The sequence below is a fragment of the Mytilus edulis genome, chromosome 8 (assembly GCF_963676685.1).
Source record: "Mytilus edulis chromosome 8, xbMytEdul2.2, whole genome shotgun sequence".
Lineage (NCBI taxonomy): Eukaryota > Metazoa > Mollusca > Bivalvia > Mytilida > Mytilidae > Mytilus > Mytilus edulis.
The window spans coordinates 74,563,328-74,580,439 of record NC_092351.1 but is presented as its reverse complement, the minus strand read 5'-3'; the positions used below and the strand labels follow the sequence as shown (position 1 = coordinate 74,580,439).

Here is a 17,112-nt window from a genome sequence, read left to right as displayed (position 1 = left end):
TGGATGAGGAAAACTTGCATTTTTGTGGGTACTTGATTTCGTGGTTTTACTAAATGCTGCATACACATCCTATAGAAAATTGAAATTTGAATTCGTGGTTCATCAGTACATGTACCCACGAAAGCCACGACAATTGGTATCCAACAAATGATAATGAATACACAGTATTACATATTTTCTGTGATCCCTTTTTACTTACTTGTTCATTATAAAACAGTCCAGTTATCACCTGCACTTTGATGTGTTTAAATTTTATACTGACGCAATGCTGTCTGTCAAATTCTGACATGGCTGTGAAAGAAAAATAAATTCTGTCAAATTAAATAAATACTGTAACCTTCAATATGACGAGAGTGTCTGATTAATGCTGTTATCAAGGTTACAGTTACCAAAACATGCAATAAAAAAACACTAAATTTTCACAAGATTTGCATGCTTTTCTGTGTGAAATTATTCATATAAAAGTGTTTTTTTTTTTAAATGAATGCTAATCATGAAACAATGCCTCAGATGCAACTCAAAGAAAAGGCTTATCTATGGGACACAAGAAAACTAACAGATTAATTTATGTACAAAATAATAAACCAAAAAATATATGTAACACAACACATATATTTTTTGGTTTATTATTTTGTACATAAATTAATCTGTTAGTTTTCTTGTGTCCCATAGATAAGCCTTTTCTTTGAGTTGCATCTGAGGCATTATGAGTGTATATGTAACACAACACATATACACTAATCTGCTAATGCTTATATATCTGTGGTGGATCCAGTATTAAATTATCATAAATGGTTCCCTCCGACTGCCAAAGAGAGGGCCTCACTTCAGTCATGTGTTAGTGATTCCCTAAATAAACAATAATTTTTTTCCAAGAAAACCCCTTTTTCTTGGCACCCTAATTCTGATGGCACCCTAATTCTGCCTTTGAGCATTGCATATCAGTAATACTGTATTGAGATGAATAAGCACAGAATATACATATATGATGATGAATGCTGTGGACTTTTAAAAAAATAAAATTCCCATAAATTTAGCATGAAACATTAAACAGTGTTAAATAGAACATTTATCTTAAACATGTTAAAATACCACCCCCCTTTTTCAATTATATATTTTTTTTAACAACAAAATGTCAAGGTCACACATTCTTACCTCTACTACCTGTGACTATCTGAAATACTGTATCTAGTAGTTCAAAAGTACATGGCATGTGTTGTATCTGTAGCACAGTATTCAAATATGAAAAATTCCACTTTCATTTTTCTTTTTTTAGAACGTCGATCAAACAAAACGAAAGGGTTTATTTCTTGTCATATTATAACCATTACGACGATTATAAACTGATTGAAACCCTCTCTCAATTACTATCAATTATTAAACTGTCAACTTAATACACTTGGATAAATTGTATGCACAAAACACAAAACATGATTAAAACGAAAGTAAAACTGGAAATTCCAAAAAGAATAACTGGACCCGTTTCCGGTATGGCGCATTTGAATGTTCCGGGATTAATTATATTTTGTAGTCGGGATTCGTTATATTCTTTCATGGAGCACAGGCACAATCCACTGTGCATGGAGAGGGAGGAATGAGAACAAATATCTAAATTTCACATGTCTTTTTTCAAGTCCCTACCCAATGCACTTTCCGGCGAAAGACACGTTTGAGTACTGTTTACTCTTTACAATGATAAAAAAAAATTAGGCATGTAATTGCACTTATACAAACACTAGAACACACCCGCGAAATCGCGTTATGTGTTTCCTTTCTGTTAAATTCAATTATTTTTCGTGTTTCTGGCCTTATACCACAATTATTCTTCCCCTTTGCTACAATGCATTTTTTGGTAAAAGTCAAACTAAATTAAAATTTGCTTCAAACATGAAATTAATGAAACTGCTTATAGTCCATTATTATTCTAATAAATTGTGCCTCTAGGAAAATCCATAAGTACTTTTCCTTTTTGAGGGCCATATTAACATGCCAATGGTAGGATTTAAATCTCGTATAAATGACTAAGGCTCATTTGAGGAACGGTCTGAGGGGCCCTGATTCCGAAATCCCGGGCTTAAAAACACGAAATACCGAGGTGCGTATTTTAACGAAATTCAAATCCCGACATCCCGAAATTTAAAAAAAAAATATTCCTGCATCCCGTAAAGATCAATCCCGAAATCCCGAGCTTAAAAACACCCGATCCCGACGTCCCGAATAAGTCTTGCCTCCCTCTAAATCACTTCTTTCACTTTAATTCAACAATAAATTTGTATGCCCCATTTATGGGAATTATGTTTTCTAGTCTGTTCGTCCGTTCGTTCGTTCGACCGTCCTTCTGTCCGGCTTCAGGTTCGAGTTTTCACTTTCAACAATAAATTGTTATGTCCAATTTATGGGAAGTATTTTTCTAGTCTGTTCGTCCGTTCGTTCGTTCGTTCGTCCGTCCGTCTGTCCCGCTTCAGGTTAAAGTTTTTGTCAAGGTAAAGGTAGTGTTTGATGAAGTTGAAGTCCAACCAACTCGAAACTTAGTAAATATGTTTCCTATGATAAAGATCTTTCTAATTTTAATGCCAAATTGATCCAAATTAGAGATTTTACCCCTTTTCTCGGTCCATTAAACATAGCAAATGATAGTGCCGATGTGGCATCCGTATACTATGGACTCATTCTTGTTTCCACATGTTTTACTTATTTCAATATATATGCAACTTGTATGACCTTGATAGTATTTAAAATATTTGATATTGATAGTAAATATTTCAGAAAAAAGTAGACAGAATACAGAGAGTCTCTGTATATTATAGTAGTATATTCGTAGTTAACAGGTGGATAAACGCGAAAACATAATTGTCTCTAAGGAGGTATAATAGTTGTGGTTCTTGCGATCTAAAAACCATGATACGGAGAACGTTCTGATTGGCTTATTTATTTTTCATTTTTGTAATCTAGCATACGATTGGTCGTTCTTGTGAATGTTTAAAACCGGAAGTCTTATCTATAACTAAAAGTCAGTCTGATAACGGAAACAATATCCGGACATCTATTTTATCGTTTTTCTCCCAAAATAACTCAATCTGAATAATCATTAGAATGGATTCGATCATGACAAATGCGACTATGCATGTTAACTAAAGAACACAGAGGCATGCTGATTAATTTATTGTGGAAGGAAGAGAAGCGACACACAAAATGAGGTCTTCTCGTTTAATAGTATAGATGTATATTAGTATTATGCAACAACATAGTGCATCAGTGTTGGAAGGAGAAGTTGTTTGTGATTATAGGGAACTCTAGTAAATTATGCATGTTTAATCGACATTTACCACACCTTCATCTCAATCCATTGAAATAAGAATAAGATTAAAGTGAATACACAATTTTTAAGCCGGGACATGAAAAAGATAGAAAAAAATCTCTCACCAGATAATTGAAAAGTTGGTGACTATGTTCAACGCATCTATCCCATCGAACTAGAGATAAGGGATACAACAGACACAGTTTAGTCTGCGTGATATCTTGACTTAAATCTAGAATTTAGAATGAGGATCGGTTAAAGACAAAAGAAATGATTTCAGCTTCCCAGTTGTGCACTTCCCATTTCTATGTAGCAACATACCAGCAGCCCCTGCGTACGGAGTGTTACTGTATATCACCCAATATTGATAGGCATAATTCATCCTTTTAGGGGTTTAGTATTATATACCATCATAACATATATGAAAAGAACATAACCCGTGTCATGCCAACAACTGGTTTTAAATAAATGTGTTTAGTTCCGATGCAAAGACCATATAAGTGAATCAATATCCAGACACAAGTTGTTTCCTTTTTCCCTTTTCGATATTAAAATTTTTTGAAAAGTCCAAACTGATTTTTTTTTCCCTCAAATTTTTTTTCACAAATCTTTTTTGGAAAACAACTTGTGTCTGGTGAATCAGTATTAAAGCCAAAAGATTTAATCTTTAATGACCTGACAACAGTATCGTAACTATATCCCTTCTTAATAAGTCTATTTTTTAGCTTCTGAGGTGAATACTGACATTTTCGTGCTTTATAAAGAATATAACCATAAAAGATTGCATGTGAAATACATGAACGTATAAGAAGTCTGCATGTTGAGCTATATTTACGAATGATTTCATTGTACCGATGATAAAATTTAGTAAATGTTTTGACTAGTTTGTGATATGGAAAACCCTGGTGTGATAATTTTTCAGTAATACATCAATTCTCTCGTTTAAGGTAGCACAATATTTTTTCACCTCCAATCAGACAACTATGAACTGATGTAATTCATTTCATCCTTCTTAATATTTTATAAATGAGGTACCAAAAGAAAGAAGAAAGATTAATCTTTCAAATTGTGATAATTTCATAATGACACAATTATTACATAATCAATTGCTATATTGTGATGTCCACACTTGATTGAATTTAGCGTCTTTGTGCTTCATAGCATTCCAAAATATTTTATAGATTCTTGTACAACACAGCTTGACCTCCAAAACCGTATCTCAGATTTCCAAAAACATCAATAGAACAAATTTTATACCCAATTGAATTTAGTGATCTCTTATGAATTGATGTTGCAAACTTTATTGATGATTTATGAGAGAATGAAATACAATAGGAAAAATCTGAGACACGGTTTTGGAGGTCAAACTGTGTCGTGCAAGAATCTATAAAACATTTAGGGATGCTATGACTAACAAAGAAGCTAAATTCAACCAAGTATGGACATCACAATATAGCAACTTATTACATAACAATTAGTTATGTAATGGTTATGTCATAATATAATTATCACAATTGGAAAGATTAATCATTCTTCTTTCTTTTGGTACCTCATTTATAAAATTTAAAGAAGGATGAGTGGAATTACATCAGTTTAAAGTTGTCTGAATGGGGATGAAAAATCTTTGTATTGTGCTACCTTAAATCTAAAACGTTGTATCATACACGAACGAATCGTACAAGTTGAGATATATAAACACTGTAAGATAGTGACAAGCGAACGCCACCATCTAAAAATGAATAACTAACGATAGGAAATGAAAAATCATCTCTTTTTATCATAAATTTTAGTATTAAGCTTTCCGTTAATGATATAGATATCAAGATCGAGGAAAGGGTACTGGTCATTGTTAGTATTAGCTTTATTTAAAGCAAGTTCAACAGGATAAATTTCTTTAGTATACATACTGAAGTCGGCGTTATTGAGAGCCAAAATATCATCCACATATCTAAAAGTATTATTAAATTTTGTATCAGATGGGTTTTTGGTGATTTTTGTCATAATTAATTTTTTAGTCATAGCAATACAACAGATTTGAAAGTTATAAAGAAACTAAGGTTTCAAATACCACCAGCAACGTTGACTTTTAATTGATTTTGCTATTTTGAGGCACCTTTGGTAATTTCGCTTTTTAACTGTTTCGGTTCTTAGTAATACATTATTGGCTTTTAATATTTGGGTTTTAAGCATTCCTCAAGATAATACAGCGTTTTTTTCTTCTATTTTATATGTATGACTGTTTATTGTCTATAATTAAGATTATTATTGACAGTGTTTCAGATTGTACTGTTAAACATGGGTCCCTTTCCAAAAGCCTCCCAACTATTGCCTTGATTTTAGCAAGTCATTTCGGTATATTTTTGTTACGTTTATACGCTATGATAGACACTTGGATGAATATTTCACTGCATTGTTTGTCTTTTTGCAGATTGTTCCAATGTTTTCTTATTTTTTTACTAAAATTCAAGGTTGAAGTTAGAAACAAATGTAGCGTTTTATACTAACAAACGATGAACGACAGACTGTAGACGCATTTTTAGACAGTGCATAGTTTGTCAAAGTTTATGTAAACTTTGCAAACGTACATGTTAGAAAAAAATGATCAAAACATGTGCCCTCTTAGCCGTTTGTATCGTTTGTGCTAGAAAGAAATGCACTCTGTAGACGCATTTTTAGCGAGTGCATAGTTTGTCAAAATTTATGGGTGCATTTCTTTCTAACCAAAATTTTGTAAACGTTGTGTAGCGTTTGTTGTTGTTTTCTAAAGCCTACAAAAGTAGAAACAAATACAACGTTTAATAAGTCTTTACTGACCGTGTTTAAACTTTTAATTATGCATGCACATGTTGTTGGTAAACAGATTTTTTACAAACATAGAAAACATACATCGTTTAATCAACGTTAGAAACAAATGTAGCGTTTGAACCAACAAACGACGAACTGTAGACGCATCTTTAGCGTTTGCATAGTTTGTAAAAGTTTATGTAAACTGTGCAAGCGTATGTTAGAAACACATGATCAAAACATGTGCCCTCTTAACCGTTTGTATCGTTTGTGTTAGAATGAAATGCATTCTAAGACAATACTATGCATATGAATTATGCACAATAATGTTCGATACCAGCAACACGTTAAATGTACACATTTCTCTAATATTACCTTGCAACAATAGGAAATCCACGTTTTATTTCGATCACTAGCTTCTTTTAAAAATTCAAGTAAATCTTGTAAAAGAAAGTAAAAAAACCAAAACCAAAACGATAGGAGGTACCAAAGACGCAAGTGAAGAACAATAAACAATGCCAATGCAAAAATATAAACTTCAACAAAATTCCACAAACATAGAACAGAAACATATATAACGAGGTAAGAAACCCCCTATTACAAAAACAAACCCAAAACAAATCAAACAAAAAAGCCATCATATATTCGTACCTTTGAAAATAGGCAACTGCAGTAAAACTGATGTTCGAGTGTAACATCACATCGTCGTGATGTATTAAGAAAATCAGGTACACAATTGAAATTCAACCAATAACGTGACGTTATTTTTATTTTGAGGGTACAAACAGTAAAATTACACAAAGTCATTTAGATTTATTAAGAAGATTCATTCTAACAAAAACATTAAAGTCATAAGAAACGAGTGACCGGTGAAAAATAATGTTCTTCCAATTCTTGAACCAATGCATACAAGCATCATAAACTTAGTCTTCTGTGCACGAATTTATCATTTTTTTCGTGTAAATTTCGTATAATCGTCAATTTTATTTTCAATCGGCCAGTGTTGTTGTGAAAATATGGCAGGTAATTAAAGTTCGTGCTTTGAAGCCGAAGTTTAACGATTGTCACCTGTTTGTCAACAATCGACAAAAAATCAACAAAAAAGCATGGAAATTGAGCACGTGTTTAACATGTAAATTCAGATAATAGTTTATTTTAAGGACATCTATGCGTATTGTGATCACCGGATTTTTACGAGATGTGTCACACTGAGGTCACTTTGCATACGGAAAATATGTCGGGGGAATTGCTTCCTGGAAGGAAGCAATTAAAATAAAGTAAACTTTTTCTAAATATGAATAAATTAAAGAATTTTCTTCAGAAAAAAGTATGTGTACATAAGTTTTATAATGAAAACTATCCATTGAGTTATAAAAAAACATATGCATTATTTTTTTTGATTTGAGGTTTCTTATGACTTTAAGACTACCCTTGATCGTTTGTATACTATAGTAAATCGATTACGGACTTACTATTGATGCCAAATTTTCAGATACTACTTTCTTCTCTGCAATTTTTATTTCGATTAGGGTTGTCTGCTTACAAATTGCATGCATTTACTTTTTCGTAAATAAGATATAGATAACTTGGAATGGATGATTAATTCAGTATAACTAAGTAATACTAAAGCCTATTCAAATGTTTACGCTAAAAAGATCAAAATGACATTTTAAAATCTGCATAGATATTTCTATTAACCGATTTTATTACTTGCGTTGAGACTATAAATATATACAAAGACAAGATAACAAAACGTAACAGTTTGTGGCTTTTTTATTGACATTATGTGATCAACTTTAAAAAAAAAATGTATTCAAATTTGATATTCATTGGCGTACTTTGCACAAATATTAGGTACGATCATTACGTTATGCATCCCAAAAACGAACTTGATGTATCTTATGGTGTTTATAAATACATCTCAACTTGTACGATTCGCTCGTGTATGTAACAACGTACTAGATTTAGCGGGAGAACTTTATGTATTACTGAAAAATTATTACATTTACTGAATTTTATCATCGGTATAAGGGAATCATTTGAAAACATGACTAAACATGCAGACATCTTATACGTTCAGGAATTTCAATTCAATCTGTTATGGTAATGTTCTTTACAAAGCACAAAAATATCAGTATTCACCTCAAAAACTATCAAAACCTTTAGACAGCCTTATCAAGAAGAGATATAGTTACGATACTGTTGGCAGGTCATTAAAGATTGAATATTTTGGCTTTAATATTGATTTAGTTATAGGGCCTTTGCATCGGAATTAAACACATTTATTTAAAAAAAAAACAGTTGTTGGCATGACACGGGTTACGTTCTTCTCATATGGGCGTTTTTCAATAAAAATGTACTTGTCCCAGCAACTTTAAAAAAAATGTTTGATCTTTGCAAGTATTTTTTTGTGCAGTCAGTACATTGATTCAGAACTAGATTTAACATTTTTAAGCAAATAAACAGTTTTTTTTTTTAGAAGGATTGATAAGATATTGATTCCTGAATGGTCCAAAATAACCAAAATGGCATGTCCCTTGACCGCCTGTCCAACATTCATACTCTAAAATATCGTAAAAAAATGTAGAAATAAATGTTATTTTTACTTAATATAGAGCCAACATATTTTAATAAACAGCTTTTAATATAGGACTTTTAATTTCAGAAGGTGTGTCCCTGACAAAGTGTCCACTACCAAACGAAGTCATTAAAATTTGCTAATAAACAGTTTTATAAAATCAATGTTATTTTTGTTTGCAAGAGATATAAACATTAGGGTCTTTGAAAAGAAGTGATGCTTTTATAACGGCAATTAAATTGTTGGTAAGAAAGTCTGAGAGTGATACCATATTTTTGTTAATGTCCACTACGAAACGGGTAAAATCTCCTTCAGTATCTGGTTTTAAAATTATGAAAAAAATATCAGTGTACAGCTTAATACATGCTTTGATGATCAGTCTTGCGAAACTTGTATGGGAGAAAAACGTTTCGTAGTGGACACTACCACTACCATGCAGTCTTTTTTTACTCTTTCTTCAATTATATTCGTGCAAAACAAATAACAAGGGTTAGTTTCATGTAATTTTTATTATGTTTTTATTAACATAGAATAGGGTTGATGTCAACTACGAAACGGTTTTGTCAACTACGAAACGCATCAAAATGTCCACTACGTAACATGAGTTGTACCTTCATATGTGAAGTACTGTCTAATCTTAATCGATAAAAAATGGTTCTCCAATTCAGAAAAAAATGAGATTTTTCTAGTATATAAGGTAGACAAACTGGAATGTCTATAGGAAACATTTCAAATTGCTAAAATATGTGTGTTTAGAAGCAGTTTCGTAGGGGACTTTTGAAACAGTACACAACTTATGAAAAATAATATCATTTTAAAGAGTATTTAAGATTGCACTTTTTGTTTACAAACAGGTCTTTAATAGAGGTATTCAAAATAACTCTTGAAATTAAATTTTAGACAAGTTGATTTTCCATTTTCCATGATTTTAGGTCTGAAAGTTACGCTTTTATTGAAAAACGCCCATATATGTTATGATGGTATGATACTAAACCCCTAACAGGAGGGATTGTGCCTGATATTCATATGACATGTATGATGCAAACATAATCTTTCTATCAGTTCATTTGAGGTCTGTAGCTGGCATGTCAGTATTAAACTGCTAGTAGTAGTCTGTTGTTATTTATGTATTATTGTCATTTTGTTTATTTTCTTCTATTTCATATTCTGACATCGGACTCGGACTTCTCTTAAACTGAGTTTTATTGTTCGTATTGTTGTGCGTTTTTTTTTCTACATTGGCTAGAGGTAAAGGGGGAGGGTTGAGATCTCAAAAACATGTTTAACCCCGCCGCAATTTTGCGCCTGTCACAAGTGAGGAGCTTCTGGCCTTCGATAGTCTTGTATGAGTTTTAATTTGAGTTTCTTGTGTATAATTCGGAGTTTAGAATGACGTCCATTATCACTGAACTAGTATGCTCTATGGTCGGGCTGTTGTCTATTTGACACATTCACCACTTCCATTCTCAATATTATAGTATACATATTTATTTAGGGGCCAGTTGAAGGACGCCTCCGGGTGCGGGAGTTTCTCTCTGCATTGAAGACCCATTGGTGGCCTTCAACTGTTGTCTGCTCGATGGTTGGGTTGTTGTCTTTTTGACACAATTCCCATTTCCATTCTCAATTTTATTGATGTATCGAAAATAAATCTATGATACAAATATAAGCGTTTTGTAAATTGTATACACTGTAGTAAATAAAAAGATCTTATATTTTAGACTTACCCCAATTTTTTAAACAGAGAAACAAATCTTTATTATGATTTGTGTGTTCATGAACTTTATTCTTTCTCGGCTATGTATTTTGGATTTTTTTGTCTTTACAATTGCTTTACTTAACTGCTCATGAACAATTTGACTTGGTGCAGAACTGCTTTGAATCCAAAAAATTTACTGTACACAAAAAATAAAATAAAAATAAAATTCTGGACGTTTGATATACATTTTTTTTTTAATTTGTAGAATTGATATTTCAACAGACATTGAATATTCCAATGGATTCTAATTGTGGACCCTTACCGGCCGACCTTTTTAAAAAAACCTTTTCTTCGATCGATATTGACACATGTATATAGACTGCTTAAAAATAAATTCTATGACAAACGTTAGGATTTTAATTTCCCAATTATCACATTCCCAAGTTTTACGGTCATCATCACAAATTGGTTGACCTGTACGGTATTTCTGCGTCTGAACTTAATTGTGGCAAGTTATTGCTGTCTTAGATTTATATTTAACCCCCAAAAAAAACTTGTTATCTGTAATATTACCGATAGCGTCCCATATACCCATGACTTTTATTGAATGGATTTGCATGACGAGTGATACATACATAGCTGGAGACGCTTATAAAACTGTGGACGATTCCTATCCGGCTTCTATTTGGGTTCATCCTATTCTATCCGTTTTTTTTACTCGCCTGACCTGAAAGTTTTTCTCATGACTTTGCGTCCGTCGTTCATCGTCGTCCGTTAACTTTTTACAAAAACCTTCTCCTCTGAAACTACTGGGCTACATTTAACCAAACTTGGTCACAATCATCTTTGGGGTATCTAGTCTAAAAAATATGTCCGACGACTCCGCATGAAAACCAGAATGGGAAAGTTGGTTAAAATAGAACATAGGGAAAAGTTCAGTTTTTGGCTTGTATCTTTGAAATTAAAGCATTTAGAATAAATTTGACAGAGTAATCATGTTTATCTGGTAGAGATCTATCTGCCCAAGAATTTTCAGACGAATCAAACAACCCGTTTTTGGGTTGCTGCACCTGAATTAGTAATTTCAAGTTTTGGGTTATTATATTGAATATGTAAACAACTATAATGTTCAGCAAAGAAAGATCTATAAATAAGTAAACAAGGCCAAATTGGTCAATTGACCCCTTTACGAGAAATTGCCCTTTAAAGTTGATTTTTAACAATTTTTTGTAAAATTTTGTAATCTATTACAAACATCATCTACTGAACCAAATAGAATTAAACTTAGCAGCAATTTTATAGTAGGGTATCTTGATTGATAAATGTAGCCGATGACCCTGTCATCCAACCAACAAGGCCGCCTTGGCTCAAAAGGGAACATAGTGATTTACTTTATAGAAGTTTATTTAAAACTGTTAAAAAACAATTGACCACAAATAATCACAGCTTGAACACTAATTTAGATAATGATAAGGGGTCTCTAGTAACTATTGTAAGACTTCACTTGGGTGACCTGCTTTTAATTAAACTACTGGGCCAAATTAAACCAAACTTTGTCACAATCCTTTTAGGGATATCAAATACTATTTGATATGATTTTATCCTTATTTTACATGATTTCCCAAATAACAGTAGATACAAGTCAGCGACAATGGCTCTTGAGAGCCTTTAGTTTAATTTATTTTTTCGAGATGGCAATGTAATGTTTTGTATGAATAAAAGTAATTAAACGTAAAAATAAGACACAATCCATCATTTGATTGGCTTTTAAATTATAAAAGGAGTAGGGGCAATAAGGCCCTTATTTGGCCAAAAAAGTACTGCAAATTTAAAAGTTATCATACATATTCTTAAATTACTGAAAACTTGACTAAGGTATAAGGTATTGAGAAAAACAAATCAAATTTGACATTGAACGAGTTACCATGGCAACAAATTACGACTTAATTTGCATAATTATGTTGTAAAAAGTTCGCGATTTTCCTTGTTTTTCATGAAATGTTAAGTATATTTTAGATTGAAAAAGTATGTGTGCACCCAAGAAACAACTTTATATTTGGTGAGATTATGTCAATAGTTATAATAAAGCTTCTGTTAAATTATTTTGTTGTTTATTAGCTGCGCACGATGTTTCCACAATGGAAATAAAGGTATGAAACTACATAAAGTCTGTATTTTTCATAGTTTTTGTGAAAACAGTACATATTATGACGTAATTGTGACATCATCAGAAAAAAATCTTTATGTTTTTCATTTATCTTTCTTGACCATATACATTTCCGAACATTATGTGCCAATTTTAAATAAATATCAAATATTTTATTTTCTTGGGCCAAAACCAGGCCTTAATGTCCCTACTCCAAATTTAGTGAACTATAAACATATAATTTCCTCCAGTATTGAACAAAACTGTATAATACTATTTAATTATAGATTTGAGTAGTGGACGAGATAAATTGCTAAATGGCAAAGTTCTTGATACAATTTTCTATTCAGCTAAAGTTATTTACATTGATGTTTAGCCAGCTTACATATTATATTTGCGCAGATCAATTATTAAATTAAATGGAATAGATAATCGATCAGTTTTACTCAGACACAGTAAACACCATTTAAATCATTGCATCAAATAGTGTTCGATATATTGTTGAATTTGCATAAAAACTGACAGTTTCCGATTAAGGACATGTTTAAATTTGTGGTCTAATACTTATAATTTTTCGTGAAAATTCGCTAATGAAAAATTTAGAATACCAAAATAGCCATCTATATTTATGTTTCCATCGCTTACATGGTCATCGGATGACTATAGAGGTCAACATGGTCAACTCGATAAATAATTAGATGGCGTTAAGACTCAAATACACACGAAACGAAGCTACGTATTTTCATGGCTGTGCATTGTTTATTGTTTTATTATGACTTTTAATAGTTTGGATAACTGTTTTACATTGTTATAAATCAAATATGAGAATTTGATTAGAATCGATGAAATTGAATTTGACAGCTAGTGCCCCTTTAATACCATCATATCTACCAGTATTTGCAAACATGGTATTAAGGATAGAAAATATGTATTCTGTACTCCCACTGGACAGTTCAAATGTAATGTGGAAAAAGTCTCCAAATGAATAAATTAAACTTTCATTAGGGAAACAAATATATTCCAGAACACCTCTTTAAACACGACTCTTCTTTATATCAAACAATATATGTATAATCGAGATGCCGTAAAAAGAATCTGTTACAAAAACAATTTAAATATAAGCTGACAGATACATAATACTAAAAAGGCTCGATAAATGTAGCTTCCAAAAATTGAAAAAGAATATAATTATACTGAATTTGAACAATTTATAAGTGATTGCACGAAATATGTTGGCAGCCGTCCACCGTCAAAGAACATACCAAGCTGTCAAATCACCTTACTTCACCAAAATAGCTAGTATTTTCTTTCAGAAAAATCATTTAGAAATAGGGATGCATCATTTTAGTTCCTAAACCAAAATATACATATCAAACAATTTCTTGAGCTTAATGACTTATTTGTTGTTTGTGTCACAAAGGATTGTAGCGTATTGTGTACTATGATTTTCAATAGGTATAAGCTTCACCGTAAACATACATTAGCAAATAGATTTTCCACCATACCTATTTGAGGGAACTTTGTTGTGTAGCAAAGTCTAGGCATATTCTGAGCGCATAGTCCACCACTATATTAAATTGCGATTAGTATTTAGTCCATGTAGAGTTTTGTAGACTGTTGTTTGTGATTTAGCTGTGTTTTTTTTCATTCACCATGGTAATGTAATTTTTCTTCGACATATGATAGTCCCGTTTTTATCGTTTTTCTTTTTATAATCACGTTAAATAAGTTCTTTATTTGTTTACTTTGATTTATTTTTATTTGTTTACTTGCGTCACTGGAAAGTTTTCTCTAGGAGTACAATTTCATTTATAATATTTCTATACAGACTATAATATGAAAAGAGCTTGGGCTGTGAAACTCTTTCTACTGATTATGTAGTTTACTTTTTTTTTCATTTACCTTAATTAGATTTTGATAAAATGTACATTTGCTAATCTATTTGATATGACTTTTGACAGATCGAGTCTTAACTTCAGTTTGTGTACATTAGTTGAGGTTGCCTCTCGTTTGCATGTAAAACAATGGCGATTACTAATAATAAATTATATGTGGATGATCCATATATATTGGTTGCAAACAAGTAAACTTTAAGTACCTGATTTATTTGATATTACTCCTGCCGTCACGTCATCGTCTTGTTTAACTTGCTGATTGCATATGTCTGTTATTTCAACTTCAACATATCTATGTTGTTGTTGATTCGTCTGAAGTTCCACGTTCTGTACGGTGAGATTAAATTCATGTGTACTATCATTTTTATCACATGATGGAGTGTCTTCTTCGCCTGAAGAGGAAACAATTACAAAAGTATCTACTATGAAAGATTATTTGATTTTTTTGTTAAATACAAAATTATGTCTCTGTTTTTAGAATTGACATCATCTAGCACTTGGTACATCCAAACAATTTTAAAAAGATTTTTTTTCCCATCATCTTTTATCTTTTATCATTCAAACCAATTCAAACTTACAGCTATCATTTCGGATATTGCAAGTCACAGACTTTTCAAACCAGTTCGCATTGGAAAAGTCGAAAAAGAGAAAAGATCTTTTTCTTAAACTTTACTTTGCCAATAAAGGTCTCGATGGCGCCAACTTATAAATTCAGTCGACGATTATGCCAGGCAATGAATTAAACGCGAGAAAGAAGACAAAGATACTCTTTCCGAATGGATTAAGGCTGTGAGTTAGTTGATCAAAATACGAATTAAGAAACTGAATAGGTCTAATAATACCCACGCTACGTCAATTTTTAAAGACCCAAATGTTGCAAAACACTTATCTTACCTCCATGACAAATATGTTGTTGTCCCCGCAGATAAAGCCCCAACCACATCGTGTTTGTGTATTAATATCATTACATATACTGCTTGATAAATGAATTCGGTATTCACAATTCACTAGGAAACTCTACATATACCCCGACGACACTTACCTAAGAAGAAATCCTGGATAATCATAGGCCTGTTTTTTTCCACAAAAAAACACAATTTTGTTCCTCCGAATATGCTAAATAAGGTTATGTTTAGCTGGTTTTTGAAGTGATTTTTACAGCAAACATCATTTGACCTTCGAAACTTGACAATAGACCTTTGGAATTTCAACCAAAGGTGAAGAACTGGATCTTCCATCACTGTATTGGATACCTAAACTACATTAGTGTCCTTACAAACAACGGTATATTGCTGGGTCTTCAAGTGCTGCACAAAACCTTTTCTGAATTAGTTACATATACAGTCGACTCTCGTTATCTCGAAGTCAGTCTGACCAGAGAAATATTTCGAGATACACATAGTTCGACTCAAACGAAAACCGGAAGTTTGACATACCAAGGGACACAACTGTTGCTTAACATTGTTAAACTAAGATAAATCCGGGAGAAAATGGGGAGGGGATCGATAATCTGGTATCAGATCGATTTATTTAAATGTCATGGTCTTTCATTATTATAATAACATTATTTTTACTTATTCTATTGTTTCAGTTACAACTGTATATCAAACAAAGCCTATCGTGAAACTGCCTATTGTAGAGGTGGCGTGAATCAGATGTGGATACTTAAAAATTCCAAATATCTTTTAGAGCACATGCAATCTAAGACTCTCTCATCTTGCAAATAGTACTAAAACGTTTGATTTTTCTACGCTTTTCACATGTATTCCACATTCCAAACTAAAAGACAAATTGAAAGAGATGGAATTACTTTGTTTCATTAAAACGAATTGCGAACGCAGATACAAGTATCTTGTCTTGAGGAGGGATTCTATGAAACTGATATTATCAAAATGCTTAATTTCGTGATTGACAACATATTTGTTACGTTTGAACGACGTGTTTTTCAACAGACTGTCGGAATTTCAATGGGAAAAATCCAGAGATGTTGCCTGAATCTATCAAAAGGACCTGGTCTTGTCTACCACCGAAAGAGTTAATTTGTGTCTTTACCCTACAAATTTACTACGTTAAAGATGAAAATGATATGAAATGATAAATGCTTACTTTAATATGTGCAGATCAGGACCACAACCATATGTAATGGTTGAATATGTTTTTCTAAATCTAATAGACTATACGTACTTGATTTATTCAATCTCATAAATGCTGTAACATCATCATTGCTTTGTATGTGCTGACCATCCATATCTCCAACAACAGCTTCAACAAAACTGTTTAGATTTTGGCGAATGCATTCATCTGTCTTCAGAGCTTTATTATCTACAGTTAGATCTAACACAAGCTTCTTATCAGCTATTTCAACTGAGAAATTGTCTTCCTCCTCTGAGGAGGAATCACTCATACAGCTATCTGTGATGGAAATGATATGGTGTTTGACAAGATAACAATTATTTTCAATTCATACGTTATATATCAAATTTGTAGTTATTTTTCAACTTTATTTTAACATGAAGCTAACATAATGCTAAATATGATTTTAATATAGACATTCAAAATATTAGCACTCTGAATATAAAAGTCATTTCGTATGTTACAATAGTATATGTAAAAAGTATTGTGTGATTCATAAAGGCAACAGTAGTATACCGCTGTTCAGAACTCAAAACCATACGCTTCTAAAACAAAACCAAAAACCTCTGAAACATTATA

The 17,112-nt window shown here is 32.0% G+C and overlaps 1 protein-coding gene across 1 annotated transcript in view; it reads right to left on the bottom strand.

Annotated features, from left to right (window-relative positions):
- Positions 1-17,112, bottom strand: part of LOC139484352 (protein mono-ADP-ribosyltransferase PARP14-like) — a 28,499-nt gene that overhangs the window by 7,547 nt on the left and 3,840 nt on the right. Inside the window, exons 4-6 of the mRNA XM_071268090.1 lie at positions 16,585-16,812; positions 14,604-14,792; positions 200-291 (exon numbers count right to left, since the gene is read on the bottom strand). Of these exons, the coding sequence (XP_071124191.1) occupies positions 200-291; positions 14,604-14,792; positions 16,585-16,812 (509 nt within the window). The remainder of the gene's footprint in view (positions 1-199; positions 292-14,603; positions 14,793-16,584; positions 16,813-17,112) is intronic.